Source organism: Natrix helvetica (genome assembly GCF_964273705.1).
Source record: "Natrix helvetica genome assembly, chromosome: 1".
Classification (NCBI taxonomy): domain Eukaryota; kingdom Metazoa; phylum Chordata; class Lepidosauria; order Squamata; family Natricidae; genus Natrix; species Natrix helvetica.
In genome coordinates this window covers 350,364,785-350,383,159 of record NC_138548.1, presented here as the reverse complement: position 1 = coordinate 350,383,159, position 18,375 = coordinate 350,364,785, and the positions used below count along the sequence as shown (strand labels likewise).

The 18,375-nt window shown below is 45.5% G+C and overlaps 1 protein-coding gene across 1 annotated transcript in view; it reads left to right on the top strand.

Moving 5' to 3' along the window:
- The window catches only part of LOC309382602 (complement factor B-like), a 47,117-nt gene extending 37,044 nt beyond the window's left edge, over positions 1-10,073 (top strand). The window contains exons 12-18 of the mRNA XM_081934295.1: positions 450-552; positions 2,232-2,376; positions 3,602-3,681; positions 5,312-5,430; positions 6,529-6,661; positions 8,715-8,764; positions 9,638-10,073. Coding sequence (XP_081790421.1) covers positions 450-552; positions 2,232-2,376; positions 3,602-3,681; positions 5,312-5,430; positions 6,529-6,661; positions 8,715-8,764; positions 9,638-9,814 — 807 coding nt within the window. The 3' untranslated portion in view covers positions 9,815-10,073. The remainder of the gene's footprint in view (positions 1-449; positions 553-2,231; positions 2,377-3,601; positions 3,682-5,311; positions 5,431-6,528; positions 6,662-8,714; positions 8,765-9,637) is intronic.
- The last annotated feature ends 8,302 nt before the right edge of the window (positions 10,074-18,375 follow it).

Below are 18,375 nucleotides of genomic sequence, written 5' to 3'. Positions count from 1 at the left end.
AGAGCGCCAAGGGCCCCCTTATTCCATATTTCAAATGCAGAATTTTGCACATAACGGCACAGCAACAAAATGTCTGGCAGAAGGCACTTTGTTCATGCTTCACCAATGCAAAATGATATGGTGCCATGCCTAAGAAGGATTCCTTTAGTAAAATCGCCATCGAGATAGCAACGTTTTCTGGGATCTGGTTTGCTTTCCTTAATCATCTTTGTCGCCTTCTGTGATTGTTGGGTTGGTTCTAAAGTCCAACTCTGTGTTTCTCAAATTCGGCAACTTGAAGATGAGTGGACTTCAACTCCCAGAATTCCCCATCCAGCATGGCTGGCTGGGGAATTCTGGGAGTTGAGGTCCACACATCTTCAAGTTGCTGAAGTCGAGAAGCATTGTTTTGAGCTAAGATTCTTGCCGCTCTCCGCGATCCCAGGATGATTTCCACGTCTAAATTTTAGGAACCGCGGCAAGAAATCTGCAAGGGAGTCATTGTCTCCGACCAGTACATCTTGACAGCAGCCCACTGCTTGGCCGGGATCAAAGACATCAGCGTCATCCTTGGTAAGCCAAATTCTCGCACGGGCGTGGAGATAGAAAGAAGAAGAGGTGGGTTGTTTCTAACGGGTGAAAAAAGACTCAGCTGCTTTGTTCTTGGACCATTTCAAGCAGGTCGTGATCAGGAGTGGGTTGCTACCAGTATTACTGCCAGTTCGGCGAGCAAACGTTTTACACACGTGCGCAATTTGCACCTAAAAAGATCTGCGCATGCGCACAATGTTAGCAAAAGGAAAAGGGGGGAATTAATTTTTTGCAATGACTATTGTTCTGCGCATGAACCGAATATCAAGATGGTGGCGCCAACAATAGAACCAGTTTGGGGGCGTGGCAGACCTACTCAGCTGAACCGGTCCAGACCAGTAGGAACCCCCCCTTGGTCGTGATGGTTTTAACACAGGGGTCCACAACACTGGTACTGGGCCATGGCCCATTGGGCCACACAACCAGGCCACCCAAGCTGCGGTCAAGTGCATGAGGGTGCAAATCTGCATTTGTGCAAGCAGTGTTCATGCATGGAAAATCACCCCGTCCACCGTCAACGGCGTTGCTGGTCCACAGAGCCGGAAAGATTGGGGACTGCTGTTTAACATTTCCGTGGTTCCATTATTATAATAGCCTCCTGTTCTAGGTGTCAGGCCTGCAGTTATATTCCTTCTTAGGATCTTTGGCCTGCCACACTCTCTATTATTTTCCTATGCTGTTTCATTAGTGTAGCAGTTGGGAGGGGGGAATAGAAAGGAGTAGGATTGTGGAATGTGTTGTTGTCATTCCTTTCTAGAAGCCCAAGGTCATCTTTTGTCTCTGCACCTCTGCACCTGACCGGAGCCATCTGGGTGGAGATGCCAGCGTGGCCGAAGAAGATTGGACCATGTGATGGATTTATGGGTGTGGGGATAAGATCATGAATTTTCAACTGGGTGGAATCCCAGGAAGCTTTAGAGTTGGGATTTCCACAGATGTGCCAACATGTCTCTCTTATTAAATTGTAACTTTAAGGATAGCTCTGCCTTGGACTCTGATTTAATAATGCATGATATTTGGAACGCTGACACTAGGATTCTCCAGCAGCACGAAGCCTAGTCCTCGTCCCAATAAACCCTTTTTATTTAATTTCTACTGAATTTCTCTCCAGCGAAGTCTTTCCTCTCCCACAGTCTTTCAAGATGGTTCACAATTACCGACCTTTATCAGGCTTGGAGAGTGGCCAGGCGGATATCTTTCAGACGCCTCCGCAATACTTGGCAAGAATGCAGGAATGAACTAATTGTCTCCTGCAAACTCCCATTTCCCTTCGCTCCTCTTTTATTCCCTCTGGGAAGGGGCGTTCATCATCCACCTGTGGCCTTACTCCCAACTCGACCCCTGTTCTTTAGCTGTTCCCTTCGTCTGGCAACTCTGCACATGCGTACACTCGGAACAGGCTCCAGCTGTTCATCTGCCTCATTGATGTCCGACTCCGAAGGCAGCTGATAACTGTCGGACAGCTCTGGCCCCATCTCTGCCTCCGACACAGAGCTCTCATCAGAGCCTTCCCCAGACTCCAGGACTGGCCCATGTTCCTCCCCAACCCTCTCACTGTCCGAATCTGCTGCCAGCTTTGCTGGCCGTTGGCGGGCCACAACACCTCCATTCTCTGCGAAGGTTTCCAGGAAATCCACATTCTCTCTCTCTCTCGCCTTTAGGAACCACCAACTTTGCAGTAGCAGAAATCCGATACCACCCAGAATATAATAGTGAGAAAATAAAAAATATGGGCACCCCGGAGTTCTACGGTTTTGATGTTGCTCTGGTCAAACTCAAAGAGAAGCATCTTCCATCTTTTACAAGGTGAGTTAAAAGGAGAATGAGGATCAGAGGATCCTGTAAAATTTACTGTATTTTTCGGAGTATAAGACGCATCTTTCCCCCCCCCCCAAAAGGGGGTGAAAATCTGAGTGCATCTTATACACTGAATACAGCATTTTTGCCCCCCCCGAAACCCCGCCCCTTTTGCAAAAATAGACGTGCTGAGGGTTTGGGAGGCCTGCAAAGTGCTCCTGCGGGCTGGGGAGGGCAAAAAAGAGCAAAAAATGGGCTGATTTTTGCTCGCTTTTGCCCCCCCTCCTAGCCCCCAGGAGCACTTTGCAGGCTCCTCAAACTCTCTGCATGCCCCGCTTTTCACAAAAAAATGAGGCATGCAGAGTGTTCGGGAGGCCTGCAGAGTGCAAAAACTTTTTAAAAAAATTTACCTCTTCAAAATCTTGATGCGTCTTATACTTCAAAAAATGCAGTAGGTCCGTTATCAGATGATGTCTCTTGAGTAGTGTGGTGGACCTCTTGCCTCCCAATCAGGAGGCTGTGAGTTCGATCCTAGGTAGAGGCAGATATTTCTCTCTCTGGGCACAATGAGAATATATTTGTTGCAAAAACTCCTCATTGGCAACAGGAAGGGCATCCGGCCAGTAAACACTCAGCTCCATTCAGTTGCCAAGACTCCACCCCGCAAGGGATTATAGCAGTGGTGGGTTTCAAAAAATTTTAGAACCTCTTTTGTAGGTGTGGCCTGCTTTGTGAGAGTGGCTTGCCGGCCATGTGACTGGGTGGGAGTGGCTTGCCAGCCATATGACCGAGTGGGAGTGGCTTGGCAGTCATGTGACTGGGTGGGTGTGGCCAACTTGTAAAATGTGGTGAAACTCACTTAACAACGCTCTTGCTTAGCAACCAAAATGTTGGCTCAGAAACTCTGCCTTTGAAGCACGCAAGTCTTAAAGCTGTCAGGTTACAAGACCCTTGCACCCCTAACCCTTTAGAAAAAAAACCCAGGGGAGTTCAAACTTGACAGCTTTAAGACTTGTGGACTTCAACTCCCAGAATTCCTCCTTTTGCTCTTCATCTTGATGATCTGCGGACGGGCAGGGGGGAGGGAGCTGGAACCGGATCTAAATGGCACTGTAGATTTGTGGAACCTCTTCTATAGGAGAGGTTAGAACTGGCAGGAACCCATCCCTGGATTATAGGGTCGTTTAAAAAAGATAATGACTAACTGTCCTTTCTCATCTTCTTCTTCTAATAGGCCAGTCTGCCTACCGTGCACAATCGACACCACTCGGATTCTGAGAAAGCCACATCCTCAGACCACATGCAAGGATCACGGTAAGAGAAACTAAGGGTTCAATTCTCAGTAGGCACAACAAATATTGTTAGTATCCCTACCTCCCCCCTCCCTTCCTGGTGTTTTTCCCACAAGACTCTGCCTTTTTGTTGAGGGAAGGACCAACTGAATGTTGATCCACTGGTTGCAACATAAATTGACCAATCAGTTTGTTGCCAGAACCTAACATGGGTTGAGAGGGACAGTCTGGCCCAGGGGTGAAATCCAGCAGGTTCTGACCAGTTCTGGAGAACCGGTAGCGGAAAGTTTGAGTAGTTCGGAGAACTGGCAAATACCACCTCTGACTGGCCCCAGGGTGGGAGTGGAGATTTTTGCAGTATCTTTCCCCTGCCTTACTCTGCCATGCCCACCCAAAAAAAATGAATTTCACCACTGGTCTGGCCCCAGATCACCCCGATGTCTTTCATGCCGGGCGGAACTAGAACTTACCATCTCCTGGCAATTGACCCAAAGTCACCCAGCTTATGTCACACAGATGTCTTTCATGCCTAAGGTGGAACTAGAATTCATTGTCTCCTGGTTTCTAACTTGGTGTTAGACCAAACTGGCTCTCCATTAGCATCACCACTACACCAAACTGTTCTCTCTATTAGCATCCCCAGTAATGAATTCAATGAACTCTTGATTTAATGGATTAGTAGAAGGAAGGGGGTATCCATTAAAACTGAATGTCTTTTAAATTGAGTGTTTAATAACAACAAGAATGAAGAACTGCATCTACATGGAGGGAAGTACGCAGTGGAGTACACCAAGGCTCTGTTTTAGGCCCAGTACTTTTCAACATCTTCATGAATGATTTGGATGAGGGGATAAATGAGGATAAATGGGGAACTCATCAAATTTGCAGATGACACCAAGATGGCAGGAATTGCCAACACTCCAGAAGACAGGCTTAAGATACAGAAGGATCTTGACAAACGTGAACAATTGGGCACTACCATGTTTTCCCGAAAATACATGTCCTCATAATACAGCCATGCCACATTTTTCTGGTGGGCAAAAATATAAGCCCCACAACCATAGAGCGTGCACCCAGAGCTGCCGCTGCCGAAAGACTCGGGTTGGAAGCCGCGGCTGTGCCCGGCTGCAATGGGGGTTTGCCGGGTGGCTGCTCGTGAGCGTGGTCACTTCATGGCTGTTGTGTTGCACTGCTGTGACAGCGCAACACGGCCATTCGCCCATGAGGCTGTGCCCGGCTCTTTGGGAGCCCGCTCGCAAGAGAGCAGCCGCCCGGCAACCCCAAAACAATAAACCCTCCCCCCCCCCCATAATAAAGCCCAAGCCATATTTTGTAGGTAAAAAAAAAATAAGACCCTGTCGTATTTTCGGGGAAACATGGTATCTAATAAAATGAAATTCAGTGGTGAAAAGAGTAAGGTTCTACATTTAGACAAGAAAAACAAAATGTACAGGTACAGTATAGATGGCACCTTGCTCAATAGTACTAACTGTGAGAGGTTACTGAGAGTAGTAACATTTCTCCATTGAATTCCATATTGGCCTATTAAAAATCTAGTTCTCCTCCTCCATCCCTTCCTTATAGATTAGCGCTTCACTAATACTCACCATCCTGCTTTACATTTTTTGTTTCTTCTTCTTTTTTTCCCCTAGAGGAAGCACTCCTGTATGATGGAAATATTCCTTCTCTTTTTATCACCCCCTGTGAATACAGCAGTGGCCAGAAATCTGGATTGCTCCAGAGAAATGTTTTGATCAAGAATGGACAAAAGGTGCTAACAGGGAATTCACTTTGAGTGAGCAGTTCAGCCACAGTAATGGGTTTGCTATCATAGATAGGTAGCCCTCGACTTACGAACATCCGTTTAAGAACCATTCAAAGTTACGACAGCACTGTGAAAAAAGTGACCGGTCTTCGGTCACTTTTTTCACAGTGCTGTCGTAACTTTGAATGGTTCTTAAACGGATGTTCGTAAGTCGCAGAGTCCCATGGTGATGTGATCAAAATTTGAACCCTTGGCAGTTGACATGTCTTTATGATGGTTGCAGCATGCCAGGGCCAAGTGATTGCCACTTGTGACACCCTCCCGGCTGTTTTCTGAACAATCAAAATCAATGGGGGAAATCCAGATTCACTTAACGACCGCACGATTAGCTTAACAACCATGGCAAAATAGGTTGTAAAACCAGGCGTGACCGAATGTCATCACCAAAGCACGTTCCAGCCCCAATTAGGGTCACACGTTGAGGGCTACCTACATTGCAACGTCCTGCTATCCATCATGTCACATAAGTAACAAACCTATTTCCAGACCAGCCTTCCCCAGCCTGCCTCCTTCAAGAGTTTCCCAACAACCATGGTGGCTCAGGTCCTGAAGATGCCTAGGTTTGGGATTCAGCCGGTAAAGGCCGGTTCAGGCAAACTGAATGCTAATTTTACATCTGGTTCGCCAAACCAGTAGTTGGAAGGACTGGCTGGCCCCACCTGCCCCTCCCCTCTACGCGGCCTGTTTTGGGTGCCAGGTAAGGACGGGGCCTGTGCGGAGGCTCTGGGAGGGTGAAAAACGGGCCTATCGGAAGTTCTAGAAATCTGGAAACAGGCCCATTTCCGGCCTCTAGAGAGCTTCCGGAGCCTTGGGGAGGCTGTTTTCGCCCTCCTGGAGGCTCAAAAAAGGCTTCAGGAGCCTGGGGAGGGCGAAAACACCGCCCCCCTGTGGTGCAGGAGGCTGAGTAGGCCATACCCACCATGGCCACGCCCACCCAGCAACCGGGCGGAGAACTCGTTGCTGAAATTTTTGAATTCCCTCCCCTGTTCAGGACCTCCTGGATGTGTTTTGTGCTTAAATCCATGTCTCCATTTCTCTCTCCAGAAAATGGCCTGCAACCTGGATGCTGAAGAAGCCAGACGATACGTGAATGTTGCAAATATCTCAGAGGTGGTGAACGAACACTTCCTTTGCACAGGAGGCATTGATCCACAGGTGGACCCCAATGTTTGTTCACGTAAGAAGAACTGGTGCCTAAATCTGATTCCTTCTCTTTAGGCCTGGGAAGTATAGGATCTTCCAAAGCAGCAAGTGATCTGGCCCAGCGTTAGCCTTATTAGGGTCTCCTGCTTGAGCAGGGGGTCAGACTAGATGACCTACCAGGTCCCTTCCAACTCTGTTATTCTAATTTCTTCTATGTATACATTGATAATTGGATAGGCGACTATTTAAGGCTGTGAGCTAGATTGAGGAGAAAAATTTTGGTGCCCTGAAAGAAAAAACAAACAGGCTACTTCCATATTTTTATCAAGAAAAGAACATTGATGTATCTCCCAGTATATGATTGCCCAAAGTGGAAGTGACAGTTGATTTACACAGAATTAAAATGAAATTAAAGGATTAAACCTAATTGAAAAGTAGATTCTGCATGCCAGTTTGACGGCAATACTTGGAGATGCTTCTGCGACTATTGGACTCAAGATTTCTCCAATGAGCTGTGCAACTCTTTCCTGAAATTCTTGTGCTCATGGATAATTTAGAATGTGCAAGATGGAAACTGAAGCACAGGAACATTCAAAGAGAAGCCAGGGCTCAAATAAACAAGATCAAGTTTATTAAAAATTGTCTGCTTTAATTACTTTGAACACTAGGAATCCTTCTTCTATCTGCTGTATCCCAAATGGCAGGAGTAGTCTTCTGTATTTGACTCACAAAGGGATTGCTTACATTGGGCAAGTAATAGCCCTCCATCTCCTCCTCCACCTTGGAGATATTTGGTTTAGGGATCAACAAGCAAAAGTTACTTTAATGGGAATTAAGCATCTATGTTTAATGTCTATGTTGGGGAAATCAGGAGATTCAAACAATTCAAATGAGTAAGATTTATTACAACACTAAGCTCGCCACATGAATCTGGCCAACTGAACATTAAGAAAAATGAGGGGGAGATAAGAGAGGCATTCAAGGTAGGATGGACTTAGATCACGGGTGTCAAACTCATGTCATCATGGTGGCATCACGTGACTTTTCCCCCCTTTGCTAAACCGGGCCTGGCCAGTGCCTGACACATCCGGCCCATGGGCCGGGAGTTTGACAGCCCTGAGTTAGATCTCTAACAGCCAGTGGTGGGTTTCAAAATTTTTTAGAATCTCTTCTTTAGATGTGGCCTGCTTTGTGGGAGTGGCTTGCCGGCCATGTGATTGGGTGGGAGTGGCTTGCCAGCCATGTGATTGGGTGGGAGTGGCCAACCTGTAATATGTGGTGAAACTCACTTAACAACACTCTTGCTTAGCAACCAAAATGTTGGCTCAGGAACTCTGGCATTGAAGCACGCAAGTCTTAAAGCTGTCAACTTACAAGACCCTTGCACCCCTAACCCTTTAGAAAAAAACCCAGGGGAGTTCAAACTTGACAGCTTTAAGACTTGTGGACTTCAACTCCCAGAATTCCTCCTCCAGTCATGTTGGCTCAGGAACTCTGGCATTGAAGCACGCAAGTCTTAAAGCTGTCAACTTACAAGACCCTGGCACCCCTAACCCTTTAGAAAAAAAAGAACCAGGGGTGTTCAAACTTGACAGCTTTAAGACTTGTGGACTTCAACTCCCAGAATTCCTCCTCTCGCTCTTCATCTTGATGATGTGCGGACGGGCGGTGGGGAGGGAGCTGGAACCGGTTCTAAACGGCACTGTAGATTTGTGGAACCTCTTCTATAGAAGAGGTTAGAACTGGCAGGAACCCACCCCTGCTTACAGCGCCACCCCTACCATGGTGCAGGAAGCCAACTAGGCCACGCCCACCATGGCCACGCCCACCCAGCAATGGGGCAGCGAACCTGTTGCTGCAATTTTTGAAGCCCACCCCTGTACTCGAGTTGTGGGGGAGGGGGATCAGAGAAGGAACATTAAGAATTTCATCCTTCCTCATTCATTACTTCAGGAAATTAGAATCTTTTTGGTGGTGCCTGAAATGTTTGATGAAACCAGCTTCTAGTAACATCGTTCTGGTTTAGAGCTTGGCTGTGCCTAGCCAGCTAACTCCTCGGCTAAGCTCCTTTCTTCTCTTGGTTGCAGATGATTCTGGTGGGCCTCTCCTCATTCAGAGAAGGCTACGTTACGTCCAGGTGAGTGGTGACTTGAGCCAAATCCAGCCAAACAGACCAACATGCCAACCTTCAAATATAACTGGAAGCTTGGTTCCTAAAACCATTCATTAAGGGGGAAGACCCATCCTACGGCGTTACTATTTGCGGTCATGAGAGAACAACGGGCAGCCATATTGGTGGATAAACCAAAATGTTATATATATGTCCTACTTAGATATTCTTTCTTCTCTCTGGAGCAGTGTTTTTCAAACTTGGCAGCTTCAAGATAGCAATAGCAATAGCACTTAAAGAGTTATATACAGGGGTGAAATCCATCAGGTTCTGGAGAACTGGTAGCGGAAATTTTGAGTAGTTCGGAGAACCGGCAAATGCCACCTCTGCCTGGCCCCAGTGTGGGGTGGGAATGGAGATTTTGCATTATCCTTCCCCTGCCACGCCCACCAAGCCACATTACATCCACCAAGCCACACCCACAAAACCGGTAGTAAAAAAAATTGAATTTCACCACTGGTTATATACCTCTTCACAGTGCTTTGCAGTCCTCTCTAAGCAGTTTACAGAGTCAGCCTGTTGCCCCCAACAATCCGGGTCCACATTTTACCCACCTTGGAAGGATGAGAGGCTGAGTCAATCTTGAGCCTGATGAGATTCGAACTGACAAACTGCAATCAGTCAGTAGAAGTAGCCTGCAGTACTGTCTTCTACCCACTGCGCCATCTTGGCTCTTCAATGTGTGGACTTCAATTCCCAGAATTCCCTAAACCAGTCCGCCAAGATTTCTGAGCGTTGGAGTTCACACCGAGATGTTGCCAAGTTTGGAAAAACACTGCCTTGGAGTCCGTCGAGGTTTACAGCCACGGTTTGTTCTCCATTTTGTCTCCCCTTCTGTAGGTGGGTGTGATCAGCTGGAGCGTGGCTGACATTTGCGAAGGCAGTAGATCCTTATTGTGCGACTCGGAGCCTGTGATGAAGCAGTCCCTTCCCCATGCCAGAGATTTCCACATCAACATCTTCAAAATTCTACCTTGGCTCAAGGAGCAATTGGGGACAGAGGTGGAGTTTTTGTAAACAATTAATCAGTGGAACAAAAGTTGCCTCCAGAAGTTGTGAATGCCCCAACACTGGAAGTCTTTAAGAAGATGCTGGATAGCTATTTGTCTGAAACGGTATAGGGTTTCCTGCCTAGGCAGGGGGGTTGGACTAGAACACCTCCAAGGTCCCTGCCAACTCTGCTATTGTATTGTATTGTATTGTATTGTAAATGCGCTTTTCTCTTTGCTCTGTCTTGAATAAACGGATGACGGAATTTAACATCCTTAAAACTGAATGTAATATTAATTTTGTGTATTAAATGTCAGGCAGGGAGGGAGGTTCACACAGGGGAGTTGTGTTGGCTCTAATTGTGTACACATGAAGCCAGAAAACCTGGTTAAATAATGTGTGCTCCAACCCTCATTGGTGAAGTGTAAGGAATCCAACCATCTTGTTACACTTGGGCGACAACTCTCAGAATGTCTAGCCTTCACGATAAACAGCCACTATCTTGCATTTAAAGGTAAAAGGTTTCCCATCCAGTCATTTCTAACTCTAAGGTAGTGATGGCAAATCTTTTTGTTGTCGCGTGCCGAAAGCGTGTGCACACCTGCATTTAAAGATGCAATTCATGCGCGCCCCCCACACCTCCAATCCCAGCACATGGGCACACACTCCCCTGGCACTCCCCTCATCCATGCGCATGCACACGAGACCCCCCCTTGCGCTTCCCTGCCCCCCATGGGCATGTGACCCCCTGCACCCCATTTTGGGCCTAGTAGGCCTTCCTGCAGTCTTCTTGAAGCAAAAATGGGCAGCTGGGGGGCCCTTGCTATCCCCTGCCCCCCTGTCAGTGACGTGCAGTCAGGTGAGGCAGGTGAGGCACAGCCTCACCACTCTCATCATGAAAAAAAAAAAGTAAAAGGAAAAAGCTGAGCTAGTTGCTGCCTCACTGTGGATGACTCTGCTTAACCTCACTGGTGCTCTCCCTCCCCAAGTGTAGTGACTTCCTCCCCAGGCCCCCATTCATTTCTCTCTCTCACACACACAGCTGGATAAAACTATATAAAAATCTAGCCCAGCTTCACTGATTACAAGTTTGAAAAGGCAACGTGGCTCCACCTGCAATCAAACTACACTTGGGGAGGGAGAGCACAAGCGAGCACTGAGGAGACCACAGGAGGAGGCAGGAAGCCAGGCAAAGAGCCATGCTGTAGTACACACACTTCCCCCCAGCCTCTTTCTTTTGGAAGGCTCGGCTCAGCTCCCCTCCGGCTTCTCTGCCTCTCCTCTCACCCCAGTCTGCCAGCAGGAGGTGGTGGGTGGGCTTTATTGTGTTCCAGGCATTTCCCACCCAGACAGCAGGCTGCATATGCAATGGTGGAGGTGTTTGGGAAAGGCAGCAGGGGAATGGGGGGGGGGGGGGATGGCAGAGGAGCTGCTTTCAAGTCACTGGAAAAGATATCCAATCCAACTTTTGTGTGTGGGGGGGTTTGTTTGAGAGTGAGTGAGAGAGGGAAGGGGTAGGAGAGATAGTCCAATCCAACTTCTGTGTGTGTGTGTGTGTGTGTGTGTGTGTGTGTGTGTGTTTGAGAGAGGGGGAGGAAGGAGGGGAAGGAGAAGAAAAAGAAAAAGAAAGAAGGAGCAAAGGAGAAAAACAAATGCTGTCGCTTTAAATTGGAACTGAGCATGCCTGGCTGTGGAATTCTGGGAGTTGAAGTCCACAAGTCTAAAAATATTTGAAACCCAGCACTGTGTCAGTGCCTCACCAGTCATAAACCTCACCGCACGTCACTGCCCCCTGTGCAGGTACGCACATCTCCCGCATGCATAGCAGAGGTCCGAAAATCAGCTGGCCAGCGGGAGGCGCGTGTACATGCACGGTGGAGCTGAGTGGGGGCAACGACTCGTGTGCCCATAAAGAGGGCTCTATGTGCCACTTCTGGTATGCATGCCATGGTTTCACCATCACGGCTCTAGGAGGTGGCACTCCTCTCCATTTCCTAGCTGAGGGAAACAACGTTGTCTGAAGCCACTTTCTGTGGTCATGTGGCCAGCATGCCTATACACGGAGGCACAAGGAACACTGTTATCTTCCCACCGAAGTGGTACCTATTAATCTACTTGCATTTGCATGCTTTCGAACTGCTAGGTGGGCGGGAGCTGGAGTAAGTAACGGGAGCTCCACCCGTTGCGCAGAACTCAGGTCTCGAACCCAGGCTATCAACTTTCCATCTGACAGGCTCAGTGTCTTTAACCCCTGGGCCGTTACGCCCCATCTTGCATTTACACGATCAAGATGTGCATGTTATTTTTGACTTCTATAAAGCCACAGTTAACACCATTCCATGTTCTGATGAGATGCTAAGCCTCCAACGCTGATTATGCGGGCCGTGTGGCCAGGTCACGACCATAACAGAATCCATCACGGTTGGACCTTGTGATGCCCATAAAAATGGGCCGGTCACATGATCAACCCAATTTTATAACCTTTTTTGCCGAAGCTATGCAGCAAAGCACCGCAGTCATTAAGGAAATCTGCAGTTGTGAAGTGAACCAATACAAACTTAACACAGTTGTTAAGTGAACCAATGCTTTTCTATGTTTTGCTGAACAACAGAAGTAAGTCAAGCTATTCTCCAAGGGAGTCAAGCTATTCTCCAAGGCACCTGAGGACAGAACAAGAAGCAATGGGTGGAAACTAATCAAGGAGAGAAGCAACTTAGAACTGAGGAGAAACTTCCTGACAGTTAGAACAATTAATCAGTGGAACAGCTTGCCTCCAGAGGTTGTGAATGCCCCAACACTGGAAGTCTTTAAGAAGATGTTGGATAGCCATTTGTCTGGAACGGTATAGGGTTTCCTGCCTAGGCAGGGGGTTGGACTAGAAGACCTCCAAGGTCCCTTCCAACTCTACTATTGTATTGTATTGTAAATGCTGGGTTGTGATGGGAAAAAATGTTGTAATAGGGAGTCACATATGGCCTTGCAGCAAACAGGAATAAGGCTGGGCTATGGCAATCCCTACAGCCTGAAATAGCTGATCATCGGGAGGCCCATGCTGAAATTGAAAGTGAAAGTGAAACGGGCTGTTTGCTGTTTGCTGCAAGGAGGCAAATTGCTGGGAGGCACATTTTTTTTCTTGTGCTAATCAGACTAAACAGAAACAGGCTGTTCGCGGTTTGCTGCAAGGAGGTAAGTCAATAACTATAAATGCCTATAGAATGTTCCAATAATTTATCTTATTTTTTAAAGACTGCTTTATGATTGTTCTAGACAACTTAACAAAATGAAGAAGCTTTTTAAAATAAATGCTTGATCTGAAGAGGGCCAGTGCTATTGTATCTTCTTTTAAATAGCAGAGAATAATGTATACTTCCAGAAAGCCACATCAATTTTAACAGCATCTGTACAAGCATAGTCTGAAATGTAACTCTATAAACAGTATATATCATCTATTACTGGCGGTCCTCGACTTACGATCGTAATTGAGCCCAACATTTCCATTGCTAAGTGAGACCGTTGACAAGTGAGGTTTGCGACCCTTCTTGACACAGTGGCTAAGCGAATCGCCGCTGTGGTTAAGTTAGTAACACGGTTGTTAAGTGAATCTGTCTTCCCCGTTGCCTTTGCGCTTGTCTGAAGGTTGCAAAAGGGGATTGCGTGACCCCGGGATGCTGCCATTGTCATAAACCACTTGTCAAGCATCCCAATTTTGATCACAGGACCATGGGGATGCCGCCACTGTCATAAGTGTGAAAAATGATCGTCACTCCCCCCCCCGCCATTTTGCTGTTGTTAACTTCGAACAGTTGCTAAATGAATGGTTGTAAGTCAAGGACTACCTGTGTCCTCATTTTTTACATCCACTTCCCCCATTTATTTGGTTGGAGATTAGTTTTCATACAGGAATTTTACTTTCTCTTCTTGCAATGCTGCTGTGACTTATATATACTTAAATCATAGGATTCAAAACAAGGTGGTCTTTATGTAGATCAGTGGTTCCCAAAGTGGGTGCTACCGCCCTCTAGGGGTGGTGAGATGGCTTAGGGGGGCGGTAAGAGGCAAGGGGGGCGGCAAAGGAGTGCTGGAGGTGGCCTCCTCTAGCGAGCTATTCAGAACAAGTTTGCTCACTCTCCCCCGCCCATCCAGAAGCTGCTTGATCGCTTGCTTCCCTCGTCCATCTGCACTATGCTAGCCCTGCCCACTCACTGATTGGCTGGCTCACCAATCACCCCACCCGCCTCTAAGAGCCCTATCTAAACCCAGTTAACTTTTTTTCTGTTTGGCTTTCTATAGATAGGGCTCTTAGAGGTGGGCGGGACGATTGGTGAGCCAGCCAATCAGTGAGCACAGGGCTAGCACAGTGCGGACAGGTGGGGGGGGAGTGAGTGATCAAAGGGAGGCCACTTCGCCTACCTTCGCTCCCACTTTGTCTTGATGAGGTCCCTGCAGCTGCGGGCGCTGATGGACGGAGGTAGCCAGAGCGGCGGGGAAGCCCGGGGGAGCGGGCGAGCGAGCGAGAAAGCTGCCTGATCCTCCATTCTCGCCCACTCGCCCGCCCGGGCTGCTCTGGCTACCTCCATCCGTCCGCACCCGGAAGCTGCAGCAACCTCATCAAGACAAAGTGGGAGGCGAAGGGGCCTCGGTGCCCTGCCTGATCCTCCTTCGCTCGCTAGCTATTTTGCCTGCATGGGGTGCCTCGGCGGAAGCCCTTTGCTGACGGCCAGACCTCCCCTCCCTGGGGCGACAGCCCATCCATGCTCACCGTCCCAGTAACGCTGCGGCCGCTCGGCCTGCGAAGAGAGGGAGTGAGTAAGAGTGAAGGGTGAGAGAGAGCAAAAGGGGCTCTCTGCAGGGGCTCCGCATTCCCCCCCACCCACCGGAGCCTTCCCAGAGGAGGTGGGGCTGGGGAATGTGGGGCGGGGAGGCACTGTCTGGGGTGGGACTAGATGACCTCTGGGGGTCCCAACTGGCCCTTCTGGAGACCAGAAGCAAGCAAACACACACACACACACACACAGCAAAAGTGTTTGGTTTTGAATATAATCCTCCCTAGTGCTTGGGGAAAAAATAAGAGGAACATTTGGATATACATTTTGAATTAACTTGGAAAGAAAATTGCTAAAATCACTTTTAGTTGTGTTCTGCATTAAGAATTCATGCAGTAGCATTTCTTGTTGAATTAGCAGAGTAATATTTACAACAGCCAGCTAAGATCGTTTTATCTGTCTTATAATATGCATGGGTAGAGGATTTAGGCATAAGTGCAATGTTTGCCTGTGATTATATAATAAATTCACAGCTTATACATTTGAATTAGATGTTATTCAATTCATGTTTAACCTATACTTGATATACTTGTATTCAATACATGTGTTAATTATGTCAATGGAAGAGATAGGAAACTGCATTAGTGATATATATGTCAATGCGTTGATTTGTACTAAAAATGTTTAGTTTAAAGAAGTTATAAGGAATCACAAATATGAGTGTGGAAAATGTAATGTAGTTGTGGATGACCCTTTGCATGAGTTGTATTGGGAAATAACAACAACAACAACAACAATAATAATAATAAAAATAAAAATAATGATTCCCCAAAGAGGTAAAAGGCTACATTTTGCTAGAGTTATTCTTTGCTTCCAAACTGTTGAGGAGGGGGATTGGACTCCATTGTCTATATTTCCCTTTCCATCCCCATGGTTCTTTAGTGAAAATTATAACCCAAGAACATAAAGATCTGTTAAAATGTTCCCATTCTCACTTTCCATATTGGGAATCCCTAGGTACCATGCAATAATCTCATCAAATAATTCAAGCAAATGTTGGTGACATTGAGCTGAAGCCAAAGTTCAAGAAATTGTACCAAGTGTTTTAGTTACAGAAAGAAATTTCTGATCGCTATCCTGCACTATGGACAGTGGTTAAGAAGCTCCTTGTTGCATTTCCAACATCATATTTGGTGGAACGTGGCTTCAGTGTGGTCTCCAAGCAAAGAAAATGACTCCAGATTACTGAATGTGGTGATTTAAGACTCCTGCTAAGAGCCTTAAAACCAGACATTGGGAAACTGGTATCACTTCATCAAGCCCATCCATCACATTAAGAATTTACTGAACAGTGAAGTAGTTACTAAATTTTGCTAAGTTTACTAAGTTACTAGTTACTAAGGTTCTTGATAAATGACTATCAGGCTTTGAAAACCTGGTATCACTGGATCATGTTCAACAATTTTGTTGAATTAACTAACTACAAAGATTTTTAAATTGGATTTTGAATAAATGTGCAATTAATTGTTACCGTTTTGAATTTTACTGTTACTATCTTTATTCCTTCATGCAAACCACCAAGTCACATGACTCCCCAAGCCATGCCCATCAAGCCACGCCCACAGAACCGGCCGTAAAAAAAATTGAATTCCACCACTGGGTGGGGGGCACTGAGGATCAGTTTGTAGCACTAAGGGGGCGGTGGACTGAAAAAGTTTGAGAACCACTGATGTAGATGCTCATGGTAAGATAAAGGTAAAGGTTCCCCTCGCACATATGTGCTAGTCGTTCCTGACTCTAGGGGGTGGTGCTCATCTCCGTTTCAAAGCCAAAGAGCCAGCACTGTCCGAAGACGTCTCCGTGGTCATGTGGCCAGCATGTTTAAATGCCGAAGGCACACGGAACGCTGTTCCCTTCCCACCAAAGTTGGTTCCTATTTTTTCTACTTGTATTTTTACGTGCTTTAAACTGCTAGGTTGGCAGAAGCTGAGACAAGTAACGGGAGCTCACTCAGGGATTTGAACCACCGAACTGCCAACCTTCTGATCGACAAGCTCAGCATCTTAGCCACTGAGTCACCACATCCCTTCTTTTAATAGTTTTTTTTATTTTTTATTATTTCAAAACAAACACAACACATCCTTCTTTACATACTGTAGAAAGTGTATCAGTTGGTTACAAAAAGGCTTTCGTGCATCTCTTCCACAGTCAACAAACATAATTCATATTAACTCAAGTATTTTAACTCAGATATTTATACATGTTACCATCATCATACCTCCATTTTCATTTGACTATAATTGTTTAAACGTCCTTCATCATAAAATATACCAAGATTTAATACATAACCACATACTGGCACTTCATTTACTATTTCTAAAATCCTCCAATAACACTGAATCCTTATGGCCTATTCTAGCTAAACATCCATAATATTTAATAACAAAGTCTTCTAGTCCTCCTTTCCAAATCACTGTTTACACTGTTTACAATTTATATCCAGTTTCCTTATGTTGTACCAACACCTGTATATACGTTATCATTATCCCTCCTTTATTTAACTATATCCTGCATCATAACATTTCCCCCCTAATAATCAAGACTTAACTGTATCCAACTTAGTTCTTTTTTATTAACCTTCATATATAATCCAAAAGGATTTTTAATCTTCCTTTCATGGGTACCATTCAATATTCATATCCAATTATTACTTATCATAACACTACACATTGTATACATTATTATCATTATCAATTATTTAACTATATCCATTGTCACTAAATTTCACTAAGTTTAACTAGTTTTAAATTATACTCTTCCATCTATCAACCTTTATCTTTCCAGTAACAAAACAGTCTCATATCTTCGGCCATTTGTGGTGTCAATCCTCTAATCATCTCCTTAATCAAATTTGTATGGACTCCTCTTAGCAACTCCTTGCTTATAAAATCTCTCATGTAATTTCAATGCCCTTCCTCTGTTTCCTTAATCAGCTTATCTTTGATTGTCGGCAATGTTATCAATGATATTGCTAATAAAATTTCTCTCTTTAAATCCATAAATTCCTGTTTTCTCTTCTTCTGTATCTTGCCATCTGGGGTAGATTTCCCCTCCATTTAATTCCTCTTTCAGTATTCCATTCTTTCCATTTTCAGAGACAAACCAATCACCATAAATATCAGCAATTTTAATTTCTTTATATTCATTTTCCTCTTCAATTTTTAGGATTTTAACCACCACTTTTTCCATTTGATAACATCTCCAACTTCTTCATCATATTTTACTGTTAGATACTCTAAGTCTTCCAACTTCTTCTCTATCCTCTCATATGTGTTTGATAATTTCTGTATTTCTGAGAATATCTTTTGCAGACTTGAAATTTCTTTCTGCTTTTGAAATTGTGCCATTATCTCCAGCTAACTAACACTGCTGCTCTAGCTTGGAAGGTTTTAACAAGATTAAGCATAGATTCACAATAACGTTTTATTTTCACTTTTCTCTGGTTAAAGATATACTTCAAAGGGACATTTGTATGCTTTTCTTCTTATCACTCTCTATAAACAAGCAGTGAGACCTTGGAGTGCCAAGCCAGGATAATCCGTGAGAAGTGATTCGTTTCCAATACACAAACCACCAGCCTGCGAGTAGCAGTGTTATTGTTGCAATCTTCTTTGTTTCTTTTTGTATCTTTTTTTGTATTTCAAGTTTTTAAAAAAGTCTGATTCTTGAATGAGTTAGAACACCCATAGTAGTGAAAGAGAATTTTAGTCCATAGGTTACAAAGAATAATAAAAGAAAAAAAATGGAAAACTTAATCCATTCATT